This window comes from Astatotilapia calliptera, chromosome 1 (genome assembly GCF_900246225.1).
Source record: "Astatotilapia calliptera chromosome 1, fAstCal1.2, whole genome shotgun sequence".
Lineage (NCBI taxonomy): Eukaryota > Metazoa > Chordata > Actinopteri > Cichliformes > Cichlidae > Astatotilapia > Astatotilapia calliptera.
The window spans coordinates 833652-847223 of NC_039302.1; the positions used below are offsets into that span (position 1 = coordinate 833652).

At 44.0% G+C, this 13572-nt stretch overlaps 1 protein-coding gene across 2 annotated transcripts in view; it reads right to left on the reverse strand.

Annotated features, from left to right (window-relative positions):
- Nucleotides 1-13572, reverse strand: part of adamts17 (ADAM metallopeptidase with thrombospondin type 1 motif, 17) — a 108852-nt gene that overhangs the window by 88035 nt on the left and 7245 nt on the right. For both annotated transcript variants that reach the window (XM_026183489.1, XM_026183405.1), the window contains exon 3: nt 3787-3958. In XM_026183489.1, the coding sequence (XP_026039274.1) occupies nt 3787-3958 (172 nt within the window). The remainder of the gene's footprint in view (nt 1-3786; nt 3959-13572) is intronic.

Below are 13572 nucleotides of genomic sequence, written 5' to 3' on the forward strand. Positions count from 1 at the left end.
GGTTATACACACACAATACGGTAATATCATGTTGAAGCACAGTACGTATCACTCCGCGAGGCTCCGCCTACGATAGCCGTAATGCTCCGACAATCCATCAAGCGGTGCGGCTTCGTAGCTTAGCAAAGTCGTACTGAAACATTTGACAGATTTTCGAGCGCCGTGTACATAAAATCATTTCGATGAAACTATGAAAAAGACTTTTTTTAATACTTGTGTTAAGTTTTGTATGGTAATTACACAAAATTCAGGTTGTCAGGTTAAATCTGACAGAAATAGTTTACACTGACATCCATTAAAGCATGAGTGTCGCGAGAAGCTGTGTTTGCATTTATTTGCACTGCCTTCCTCTCTTGATGTCTATTTATTTTAAGCTTTAAGTATAAAAGGGTCCATTCTACAAGATACGAACCCCAAACTGCTCTCCGATGCATCCATCGGAGTATGAATGTGTATGAATGTCAGCTAGAAAGCACTGAGAAAAACGTGCTTGTGTGAATGGGTGAATGCAAAAGTTGTATAAAGCGCTTTGAGTGCTCAGAAGAGTAGAAAAGCGCTACATAAGAACCAGTCCATTTACACGTGAATTAAAATGACGTATTTTAATCATACTAAAATTTAAAAAAACCCAGCAACAGTGCATTACCTTTTTGTCATGGTCCCCGTGACTGCCTAGCCGGCCCTGCAGGGCTACATGTGTTTTGTATTCTCTCTCTCTCCTTCACTGCTCTGCCTGGGCGGAGCTCACTGTGGGCTCCGCCCTTGGCCCACACACCTGTTCGCTATTAGCTGTCGTTACCTGTCCACTATTTGAGGCTGGGACGCAGATCTTCTCGTGGCTGGATGGTTGAGACACGTTAGTGATCCTCTCAGCTCCCGTGAATCTATGCTTAAGTACTTTGTGACCTTTGAGTAATTTCCCTCTGTTGTGTGATAGTTTTCCTCCCCGGACCTGTGGCCTTCCTGCTGCGTGGACGTGTGTGAGTTTGGACGTGGAGGCGAGAGCGAGTGTGAGAGAGCTTCCCTTTGGACCTTTGGAACCCTGGATTTTCCCCTCATTGTACATATTCTGCACCGGTGTTGTAAATAAACTGTGTTTGGAACATCAACCTGCCCTGCGCTTGAGTCCCTGCTGTCGACTGTGACACTTTCATTATTCTAAGAAGAGTCGATATACAAAATACGACTGAACAGAGAAGCAGTTTGAGATCTTCTTTTTCAGTTTTTTAATTGGAATAATTGCAGTTTTTGTTTTTTCTGTTTTTTGTTTTTTTTGCTGTTTTGCAGCATTGGCATTTGAACAGCGTACACATGTTAGAGGGTCAAATTCATAGCTCTGGTTTTGCACATTATAGAACACGACTGTCTCCTTGATACTTCAAGACTGTTACTGAACATCACCAGAAATTGGTATTGCAGTTTTACTCAGAGAAAACTGAGTCAAATGTTTAAAGATTCAAAGATTTTATACTATGACTGTTTGCATGTGAACCATACCTGTGCTGACCTAATTTGGTTTTGTGGAGGAAAAGACTTCCTGCCTCAGACGGGGTCAGGAACCTGGTAAGATTAAAGTTACCAGTGACTGTAATAGGACACTGGCTGAACCTAACTCAGGTACTTGTGTGGTTAAGATGATTTCTTAATTTTGATCTTGATTCAATAAAGATTTTGATATAAATTGGTGTTATTCTTAATTAAGTTGCAAATGGATTTAAATTCATACTGTTGGGTAAGTTTCCATAAAAACTGTACCGCATTAATAAAGTCTACTGTTTAATTGGCTAATTTACTCTCAAAATACCGTTGCAGGTTTGTTTGAACAACTTGTTTCCACATGACTGAGGGTGGTACAGAACAGGGAGGTGTTAGGTATACACACCTCCCCTGTACGTAGAAAGTGTGGTATCCTGTATCCTGCACTTTCATTCTTAAATAAACAGGTTAAGATTCTTGGAGTATGCTGGAGGACCTGGAAAGTGAGGATGAGATCAAGGATACTGAAATAGGACACTTCCTCTCATGTGTTAAAGGTTTCTTGTTGTCTTTCACTATGTAACAATAGTGTGATCAGACATTTCCAGTTGACCTCATGTTGCACTCTTTTGATAAGCTAGGCTTATAGCCTGCAAGTCCAGTAACTATTATTAAAAGAATGACAGATTATTCTTTTAATCAATTTACACCTTGAAAGGTATAAAAGGAGGGATTTATTTTTATTTTTAGAGCTAATGCCTCATCACTGGCGTAACATTTTTGTGTTTTGTCTATTGTAGAATAGTTTTGGATTCACTCTGATACTAACAGACTACGACCCCTTCACAAAAATGTGGAGGTTGTGGTACGTACAAGACAACAAGGCCTTAGATTAGGTGCTGTTATGAAATGCACCCCAGCTCCGTGTTTATGCAGGTCTGACTGGAGGAAAAGAGGTGGTTGTCATGGTAACAGGAATGTAGCTGGCAGAAGCACGAAGTGCGTTTCCAAATAATGAGATGCCCAGAAAGTTGCAGAAGAAGAAACGTGAGCTGACATCAGACCCAAGGCCACCCCGAACTCTTTCCACCAATCATGTTATCGTTATGTTTTTGTGACGTGCAATAGAAACGTGTTTAGCGCCCGGGCGCGGCAGCCTTTTGTCTCTGAGCCAGAGAGAGAAGGTCCATGGCAACATGAAAAACTAAAGTGAAATTCTAACCGTTTTGATAATAAATTGTGAAAACTTATAAGTGGAGCACATTTGTGTTCTCTCTCATGAAAAACCTACAGTGACTGTAGCTCAGGAGGCAGAGCAGGTCATCCACTAATTACAAAATTGGTGGATTGATTCCCTGGCAGCCAGTCAGCAGTGCTGCCTTGGGCAAGATACTGTGAATGTGTGTGGATGTTTACATAGAAAGCATTTAGGCAACGTGCTTATAGGAATTCACTAATTTGAGTAAATGGGGCACGTTGTCTAAAGTGGTTTGAGTGCTATTACACATATTTCTCTAAAATGGTCTTCTCGTTGCTGTAATTTCATCACTTGCAATTTCTTGGTCTTTTCTGGTGAATCAATTTTTTTTCCCCCAATTGCAAATTACTACGGAGCCCCGCAGGGGACATGGGAGAAAAAAAAATTAAGATGGACTTTTGCGAGATCTCGCAAAACTAACTCGGGATCTCGCAAAAGTTGAATTCCAACAATGGCAGCAGCTACTTAGTTGTAATATTACTCTTTCTGGGTCACAAAATACACTTTTAAGATAGTTTGAGGCATGAATGTAGCTGTGTAAACGTCAGATACCTGCTCGGTTTACAAGACATCACATATTTGCAAAAGTGCTCCGACGTTTTCGGAGATCTGACACCCACTAGCTCGAAGCTAACGGGAGGTCGAGACCTACTACAGCCGGGAGGAACACCGCTTTCCCGGCACATCGTGCCTCGACCTCCCAGTCGGCTTCGAGCTGGCGGCCTCCAAAGAATGCGGCTAAAACTTTTGCGAGATCCCGAGTCCGTCTTAATTTTTTTTTTCTCCCATGTCCCCTGCGGGGACTTTTCAAAGTCGAAAAGTTGGCTTTTGTCATTGCTTTAGAGTGTTCTAACAGAATGTACATTTAAACAGTGCTGTACCTGTGGAAAAACACACATACACATGAATGCATTTGTACAAATAATTTTAACCGTGACCAATCATCTTGTCAACCTCATCCAAGTTCCTGAACTATCATTCTAAACCACTTCTGCTGTCAGTGTCACTATAACCATATGACCTCCGCTATTCAGTCTCGATGTGTCACTCACCTTGTACAGCCCCACAGTAGTTGGACCGCTTAAAATCTAGACCAGATTTGGTCTTGGCTGAACGTGATTGCCGCAGAAGCTGGTGTTTAAGACCGGAGAATGACAGGGATGGGTCATGTACAACAGCAGGCTGGATAAACAGGCTCTCCTCTCCCATCTGGATAAAACCCATCTGTCAAGACATATACAACCTGAAATTATTATGACTGTGTTGGGAAATCTGGTCCTGGAGCAAGAAAAGCATGATTTTAAAAGTTATATTTATTGTAAATTTACATTGTTTATTATTACAACCAATAATTCCAACATAGTGAAGATATAACAAAGTACTACATTTGAAAGAGCTCCATTATTTCTACATTTTTAAAATAAATACAGAATAAAAATAATGTAAAATTTTGGAAAGTTAAAATAATTGCAGGTATTTGTTTGTACTTTTTAAGTAATTTCTGAGAAGAGTTCACATTTTGCTGTAATGTTAATTCTGTTTACCTAGTGTATTGCTACAACAATTTTTTCCCACATTCAAAAAGTTTGTTAACACCTTGGATTGGGGCCAGATTAAGTGTGATTCAAAAAAGTCCAATGATGATAAACGCAAAAAGACACCTGGCAGATGTGGCTGTTTCTCTGGAGAACAAGTGTGACAATTTAGAGGCCAGATCAAGAAGGAAAAACATCAGGATAATGAGGGTTCCCGGGACACGCCTGCTCTGCATCCCGTTTCGGCACTGCTGAAGGAAGCATTGGGCTTGAAAGGAGCGCCGCTGCTGGACAGGGCACACAGATCACTTCTACAGGCTCCCAAACAGGGGGCTCCACCACGGATCATCATTGCCCATCTCCACTACCTGTAAGAATGTGCAAATATCCTGCCGCTTGCTTGGGAAAAACAACAGATCACTGTGAATGGCCTGTCTATTTCCGTTCTCCCGGACTATACCACACTCATGACTGTTTAGTTCATGCTTTTCTATTCCATCTACAGTACTGTGCAACAGTTTTAGGCAGGTGCTGTAAGCAAAGAATGTTTTCAGAAATATAAATGATTATTTATTGGCCCCAAATGTATTCTGCAGCAGGACAGCAAACCCAAACGTACAGCCAAAGTCATTAAGAACTATCTTCAGCATAAAGAAGAAGTAGTAGTACTGGGAAGGATGCTCTGGCCCCCACAGAGCCCTGATCTCCACATCATCGAGTGTGTCTGGGATTACATGAAGAGACAGAAGGATGCGGGGAAGCCTACATCCACAAATGATCTTCCCATCCCAGAAGTTAATTCTGAAAACTGATTTTTCTCTTTTGAATATTTATTATTTCATAGTTCATAATTTTTATGGACAGGATTTCTAGGCGCAGCCAAGTGGCGGAGGGCTTTCGCTTTGGTGGCCTCAGAATCTCATCTCTGATTTTTGCAGATGATGTGGTTCTGTTGGCTTCATCGGGTGAGGGCCTCCAGCTCGCACTGGAACGGTTCGCAGCCGAGTTTGAAGCAGCGGGAATGAGGATCAGCACCTTCAAATCTGAGGCCATGGTTCTCAGCCGGAAAAGGGTGGAGTGCCCACTCCGGGTCGGGGATGAGTTCCTGCCCCAAGTGGAGGAGTTCAAGTAACTCGGGGTCTTGTTCGCGAGTGATGGGAGAAGGGAGCCGGAGATCGACAGACGGATTGGGGCTGCAGCTGCAGTAATGCGGACGTGGTGAAGAGGGAGCTGAGTGTAAAAGCGAAGCTCTCAATTTACCGGTCGATCTACGTCCCTGCTCTCACCTATGGCCACGAGCTGTGGGTAGTGACCGAAAGAACGAGATCGCGGATACAAGCGGCAGAAATTAGCTTCCTCCGAAGGGTGGCTGGCCTCTCCCTTAGAGATAGGGTGAGAAGTTCGGCCATCCGGGAGGGGCTCAGAGTAGAGCAGCTGCTGCTCCACATCGAAAGGAGCCAGCTGAGGTGGTTCGGGCATCTGACAAGGATGCCCCCTGGGCGCCTCCTGGGTGAGGTGTTCCAGGCATGTCCCACCGGGAGGAGGCCCCGGGGCAGACCCAGGACACGCTGGAGAGATTATATCTCTCGGCTGGCCTGGGAACGCCTTGGTATTCCCCCGGATAAGCTGGAGGAGGTGGCTGGGGAGAGGGAGGTCTGGGCCTCTTTGCTTAGGCTGCTGCCCCCGCGACCCGGCCGCGGATGAAGATGGATGGATGGATGGATGGAATATTTATTATTGCTCATTAATAAGACAAAATGATTTCTTATTAGAGGTCTTGAAGGTAATTAAGTCTTTAAGAAATTCCTGTGGTTTAACTAATTGGCTTTTTAATCACCTTTTCATCACGACTTCTGAGCCACATGGACACCAGAACAAGGGTTGTTCGTGTTTACCAACAGCAAACACCCATCATACAAAAATCGACCAGGACCAGAAGCGCTGTGTGGAGTTAGGTTGCTACGGAAACCAGGCATCCAGTCCTCGGCATCACCTGATGCCAGTGGCCGAGGGATGGGTCGCCAAAAGCGATGTGTGAGGAAACGGAGGGGCGGCAAATGCGCTGGGGTCTGTGCTTGGCTAAGAGCAAATCCAAGCTGGTTGGCTCTCCCATCCATCCTGCTCTCAAACGCTCGCTCACTAGACAAAATTAACTGGACTACATCCAACTCCAGCAGACTACACAGTGGGAATTTAGGGACTGCAGCATTTTTGTTTTCACAGAAACATGGCTCAGTTCCGGACACCACCATTCAGCTACACAGGCTCACCTCATTTCGTGCCAACCGAAATGTAGCTCTGTGCGGTAAGACTCGCGGTGGTGGCTTGTGTATCTACATGAACATGGAATGGTTATGGACAATCAGACCACTTGTGTGTTGTGCTAATTCCGGCATACAGACCGCTCATCAGATGCTGCAGACTGGCTCTGAGACAGCTGAGACCCTGGCCTGCAGGAGCTCTCTCCGCGCTTCAGGACTGTTATGTTCAGGGAGGCTGCAACAAACCAACCACACCATCTTGGAGGTGTACACATCATCGGTGACCAGCCACATCAACAAGGGCATTGATGATGTCACTGTCTTCCAGGCTATCACAATACACTCCAACCAGAAACTGTGGATGGCTGCAGAGGTGGGTGAGCTGCTAAAGACTCGAGACCACGCGTACAGAGCAGTTGACAAGGCGGCTCTGTGAACAGCAAGGGCCAAACTGTCGAACCACGGACACTTCCAGACCAGCGGCGACACGCGGCACATACGGCAGGGCACAGAGGCCAACACCTCCCTGTGATGGTGACACCTGCCTACCAGATGCGCTGAACAACTTCTATGCCCTATTTGACGCTCAGAACAACATAATGGTGAGGAAGACTACCCCTCCTCACAATGACCAGGTTATGTGACTGACCTCGGCTGATGTGAGAAAAACACTTCGCAGACTTAACCAACGGAAGGCTGCTGATCCAGATTGATCACTCTTCCACGGATGTAGAGCAGCTGCAGATTTCCTCACTGACATCTTCAACCAAGGCCACCATGATCGTCTCTGGAAGTCTCTGGTGTCCTGCTTCAACGACTACCGTCCCATTACACTCACACCCATTATGATGAAGTGCTTCGAGAGGCTTGTCATGAGGCACATTAAGACCATTATTGGCTAGCTTAGCGTTAGCATGCTGCCTGTGCAGGTGCTTGCAAAAAGCTGAAGTGTTAGCAGCATAATGCAGCCGTTTCTGACCTGGAGCAGTCTCCACTTTACCATCTCTCATGGTCTCATGCTTTTATCCAATAAAAATAAAAGTAATGTCTATATCCACGCTGTAAACACCATTTTCCTCCTTCAACACACAAACTGCAATCAGCTAATCATAGCGAGAGTGCAAGAACCGATAAGCGGGATCGATAGGCAGGCAGACTAATGATTCCAATGAATTGGACTATTCCCATCCCTAATTAATAGTAACCCTGAATTCTTGATCACCTGATTTGGTGCTACTTGTATACAATAGCAATTCAAATTTAATAGCCGAGCTAACTACATTTGATAGCCTCCTACACAGGGCAATCCTGTTTAATTTGAAGTCTTACAGATTTTTTCAAGAAGCATTTGACAGTTTTATTTTCTATTTTGAATGGCTTCAAATCAGTAAAACAGAATAAGGTTTAGTATAGTATAAACACAATGGACAATTATACTCTGGATTTACTATAAACAGGCCTCCTCTGACTATAATGGTGTGGTATGCCATAAAATACAGCTCAGCCTGTTCCAGCATTTGTGCAGACATTCCACTTCCAGCTGAACCTCAGGACTAACAAATGATGTTAGCCAGCAGAATGTGGTCTGGAGGATGGATTAAAGGATTTCTACAGCTCCATCAACATATGAATATGATACCAGTCAGTTACTGGAGAGTAAATATATCAAAACTATGCAAAGTATGTAAAGATAGCTGTATTTGGAGGGATGTGTGGTAACTTTAAAACTTTCTCTATTCTCAGAGTTTCAAAACTTTTAAAGAGATTAAATTGATTCATGAAAGTTTGATTTAACCTATCAAGTGCTGCACAGCGAAAGCAAGTGAGAAATGGGTTTGGTTAAATGATATAGTGTAACTGTGAGAATATCAAATTTTAGAACTACTGCTCTTTCCCATGCTTTTTATACATTATTACACTGAAATACAGTTTATTTATATGGTAAAATCCAGTTTTTAAGTATGAGAGATTTGAATCACCTATGTTTAATTCTTATCACAGTCTCATCAGTCACTACTGGGGATGGAAATTAGATAAGAATTTAGCAACTATCGATTTCACTTATCAAGTCGATTGTGTATCGAGTCTCTTATCAGCTGTCGTTGGGTTCTCTTTGGTTCTGTTTGGACAGTCGCCTGAAGTAGCAATAAAGAAAGTCCTCTCTTGCAAATGAATTCATGCTGTGGGTTAAATGTTTGTGCATGTTTTTTGTGTTGGAGTCGTTACTCAAAAAAGTCATGATTGCAAATATTACATCCTCCTCCGACCACAGGTACAACATGCCCAGGACCCACTACAGTTCGCAAACAAGGCGGATGTCGGAGTGGAGGATGCCATCCTGTACCTCCTGCATAGAGCCCACTCACACCTGGACAAGTGAAAAGGCACGGTCAGGATCCTGTTTCTTGACTTTTCAAGTGCCTTCAATACTATCCGGCCCTGTCTGCTTCAGGAGAAACTGAACAGGATGCAGGTGGACCCCTGCCTGGTCGCTTGGATCTCAAACTACCTCACCGACAGACCACAGTACGTCAGGCTGTGACACTGTGGTCTGCAGCACCACGGGGAGCTGTGCTGTCCCCTCTTCTCTTCACCCTGTACACCTCTGACTTCTGCTACAACTCTGAATTATGCCACATTCAGAAGTTTGCAGACGACACAGCCATCATGGGGTGTATCTGGGATGATCAGGAAGAGGAGTACAGAAGTCTGGTGAGGAACTTTGTCGCATGGAGTCACACAAACCACCTGCAACTCAACACCTCAAAGACTAAGGAACTGGTTGTGGACTTCGGGAGGTCCAGAGAAGGTCCACTGCCGGTTCAGATAGAGGGGGAGGAGGTGGAGGTGGTCAACAAGTACAAGTACCTCGGGCTGTGGGTGGACAATAAACTGGACTGGTCATGCAACACAGAGCACCTGTATAAAAAAGCCTAAAGCCGACTGTACTTCCTCAGGAGGCTGAGGTCTTTTAACATCTGCAGGAAGCTCCTGAGGATGTTTTACCAGTCGGTGGTTGCTGGAGTACTTTTCTATGCTGTGGTGTGCTGGGGGAGCAGCACAGCAAAGAAGGACTCATCCAGGCTGGAGAAACTGATCAGGAGGGCTAGCTCTGTGGTCGGCATGAAGCTGGACACTCTGGTGACAGTGGCAGAGAAAAGGACATTAAAGAAACTGCTGGACATTATGAACAATGCTGGGCATCCTCTGCACACGGCCATTAACAACCAGAAGAGTCTGTTCGGTGACAGGTTGCTTCTCCCCAAGACAAGAACTAACAGACTTAAAAACTCCTTTGTCCCACACGCCATCAGACTGTTTAACTCCTCTCTGGAGGGGAGTTTCATCTAATCTAATCTAATCTTTCACGTTACTCTGTAAAACAGCTAAAACACACTGTATCAGGATCAGCCTTTAACAATATAAACCTGAGGCTCCAACCCCACACACCAACACAAATTCCTAATGAGGACATCCATCTCTAAAATCTTTTTCTTAGTAGAATACAAAGCTGACCACACAAAGTACAGATGAAAACCAGCACATGCGATCAGAAACATGAGGTAGAAAGAGAGGCTGCAGCCTGACTGCTCATCTGCTTGTTACTTGCTGAACTTAAGGATCTGGCTTTTGGCTTGCACTCAGCTTTTGCTCTGGGTTCATGGCTAGCTTACCATTAGCATGCTGTCTTGGCAGATGCTTCCAAAAAAAAAAAAAATGAAGTTGTGTTAGCAGCATAATGAGGCCGTTTCTGTCCTGGATGCAGTTTTCCACTTTGCCATTTATCTCGTCCTTTTGTGTTTCCATGCTCTCGACTGCGTTGCTATTTTTCTCCTCTGACACGCGAACTGAAATCAGCTGATTGCTGTGGAAGTGCAAGAACTGATAAGTGGGATCGACAAGCAGGCAGACTAACAATACCAAAGAATTGGACTACTGGGAATCGGTTTTCTACAAGAACCAGTTCTCAATTCCCATTCTTTGTCACTACATGTCATTTTTCGATTTGTAGCACTTTAATAACCTACCTTCTGCCTCATGTTTATATTACCAGTATGTAAGTGAGTGGCTATGCCATACATGAAAGGTTGGATGTTTCTGATTAGCTAGCAAATGACCAAACCGAGCATATTAAACTAAACTAGACAAAATTAAAGTTTTTGGCATTGGAGTCAAGATCTCTGGCTTTGATAGAGCAATATCAAACAATATAAACTAAAACCTGATCAATCCAAAACCAGTTTGAATAAATACCCAAATAAGTCTGATTATATGATCTTCAATTAGAATCACATATCAGTATTTAGATCTTTTAAAATAAAATAACTGATGATAGAGAGAGCTAAAGTGGTGCTATTAGCAAGTACCACTGTCTACAACGTGAACACATTGATTTTCTAATCATAAAAAATAATCACCAAATCCAGTTTTAATGAAAATGTCAAGCTGCATCTCAATAAGCAAAACCAACATTTTCTTTGCCATTTCTGTACTGAAGAACATGCCAGAACAAAGCTGAAAGGGTAGACATAATGTCATGGTTCTGGGTATTTTACAGTGTTTGTGAGTTGTTCGTGCACGTTTCACTTTTAGTTAGTTCATGGCTCGTTTTTTTAAGAAAGGATTTATGCTTATAGCTTTAGTCTTCAGGTAATAATCTGACCATTACCTTGCACAAGCTGTCAGACTGATAAATGGACTGTGCCTCCTCCCCCTCCGCATCCCCATCCGCACAGCTACACTGTGAGCTGTAGTCCATGAATAGCATTCTCACGTAGCTCTTCCTTTTCTCCGGATGGTGATGGTGATGCCATCCTCCGTGGACCAATTTGCTCTGTAAGCAAATTTGTGGGTGTCAAGAGAGGGTGGTAGGCAGTCTCTGATGTGCTGACGCATATCTGCTCGAAACACTTCATGAGTACAGACATGAGGGCTGTAGTAGTCTGTAATCATGGAAGCTGTCTGTTGCAGTCTTCAGACGGGTGGGAACAGTGGCATGAGTCAGACAGGTTGAACAGGCTGGTGAGGATCACTGCCAGTTGGTGCACGCAGGCTTCAACCACAACTACTGGGATGCTGCTGGGGCTGGCAGCTCTCCTGGGCTTCACCGCTCTCAGTCTTCTCCTCACCTCATGTTCCTGGAGGGAGAGGAGAAGTGTACCAGGTAGGGCGGAGGTGGGGGGCAGGAGGTGCCAGGGAGGGGCGGTCTCAAACAGCTGTTGAGCTCCTCTGCTACTGTTAGGCTGCTGTTGGGGGGCTCTGTCTGAAGGTTGGAGGCTGAGGGACAGAGTTTTGACGCTCCTTTTGATCCCCAAGGCCACCTCTGCCAAACAATTGAGAGCAAGCTGTGACTTGTCTTTCTTGTCTTAGATACACCCTAGAGCACAACCCAAGCAACAAAGAGCAGTTTGTTGCTTTGATGCAGTATTTGACAACCATGCAGAGCTTCCACCTCCACAGAGTGCTGGCATTTACCAACACTTGGTCTATGAACCGAGAAAGCCAGACCAGACCAGAGTAGTTTTTGACTCGCACAAAACAACGGCATCTCTCTGAACAATGTTCTACTCACTGGACCAGAGTTGTACCTTCTCAGATGCTTCAACCAAGGCCATCAGTGCTGTAGCATACCTCAAAACAACCAAGACCACCATACCCAGATTAGACCTCAGCAATTTCCACAGCCAGCACTGCCGGGAAGAGCTTATTGTCGAGGAGACAGCCTTGGAGTTATGGATGGAAAACAATAAGAAATTAGCGATTTCGATTCCATTGCCGATATAACTTTTCGAGCCGATTCTTTCTCAGTTCTCACTGGCTTTGAGCTTGATGCAGTCTATATATGCACTGGACCAGCATTCTTGTATAAATCACACAAAAGCTCTGTTGAGCAGCAAGATACCTTCAGTCTTGTTGACCCAGACTTTAGCCATTACTAAAAGGTTTTCCTCTTTATTAGTGGCACATCAAGTCAAATGTGTATATGATCCAACTTAAGCTTTATCAAACAGATATACATGAAGTTGTATTAAATCATTACATTAATCACCTTGCTATTGTATTTTTTTTTTTTTTTTGCTTGATCATTGGCTAGCAGCAGATTCCCTTGACTCCAACGTCTACGAAAAAAATTTGCTTTCTCCATCCCTTGTTTTTACCAATTCTGTCTAGTGTCTGATGGAGAGCTGCATCAACATGCTGCCGTGTACCTGGATGATGTCATGATCCACAGTGACACCTGGGCGAAGCATATGCAGCGAGATGCCGCAGTGCTGCAGGGGTTCATCACCAACCCAAAGAAGTGTGCAGATGCAGATGGAGAAGACTCCAGCTGTTGCATCCTGTTCTCATCCCAAGACCAAAAAAAAAAAAAGAGATGCAGCAGTTCTTGGGGTTGGCTGATTACTTCTGTAGGTTCATCCCAAATTTCGTGGAGCTGACCAGCCCTCTGACCAACCTCACACAAAAGAGTGCCTCTGAAAGCTATCAGAGCATGATTTAACTAGATTTACCCTCTGGGATCAATGGACACACCCAAATCATATGACCCATTCAAGATGACATAGCAACAAGATGCACCCACACTGAGTTTCCATTTCAACTTGTGCTGAAAGTGCAGAGTTGAAACTATGTACACAACAGTTTTGAAATTGTGTTGATAGCACATGTAAAACAAGACAAATAAATATCAGGTTTAGTGTGGCAAGATACAGTAAAAATTGCATTTTCTAAGGACCGTGAAAAAAAAAAAATCCATGACATTTCTTTCCTATTGGTGTAAAAAAATAAAAAAATAAATAAAAATTACAAATTTCAACCAATCAAAAATATTCTATGCCAACATGTGGCGTTTAGTTGTTTAGGAAGAGAGAAACGTTTTGGGAGAGACGGCAGCGAGAGAGTTTTGAGATGTGAGAGATTTGTGACATTTAGCGTGTTTGGAGTATATAGGGGGTGTCCAAATTCATGGGCTGCATCCTCCTGAGGCCGCATTTGTAGACCAATTGCGTCACAGCGACGCGCCGAAGGCTGTCCAAATTCG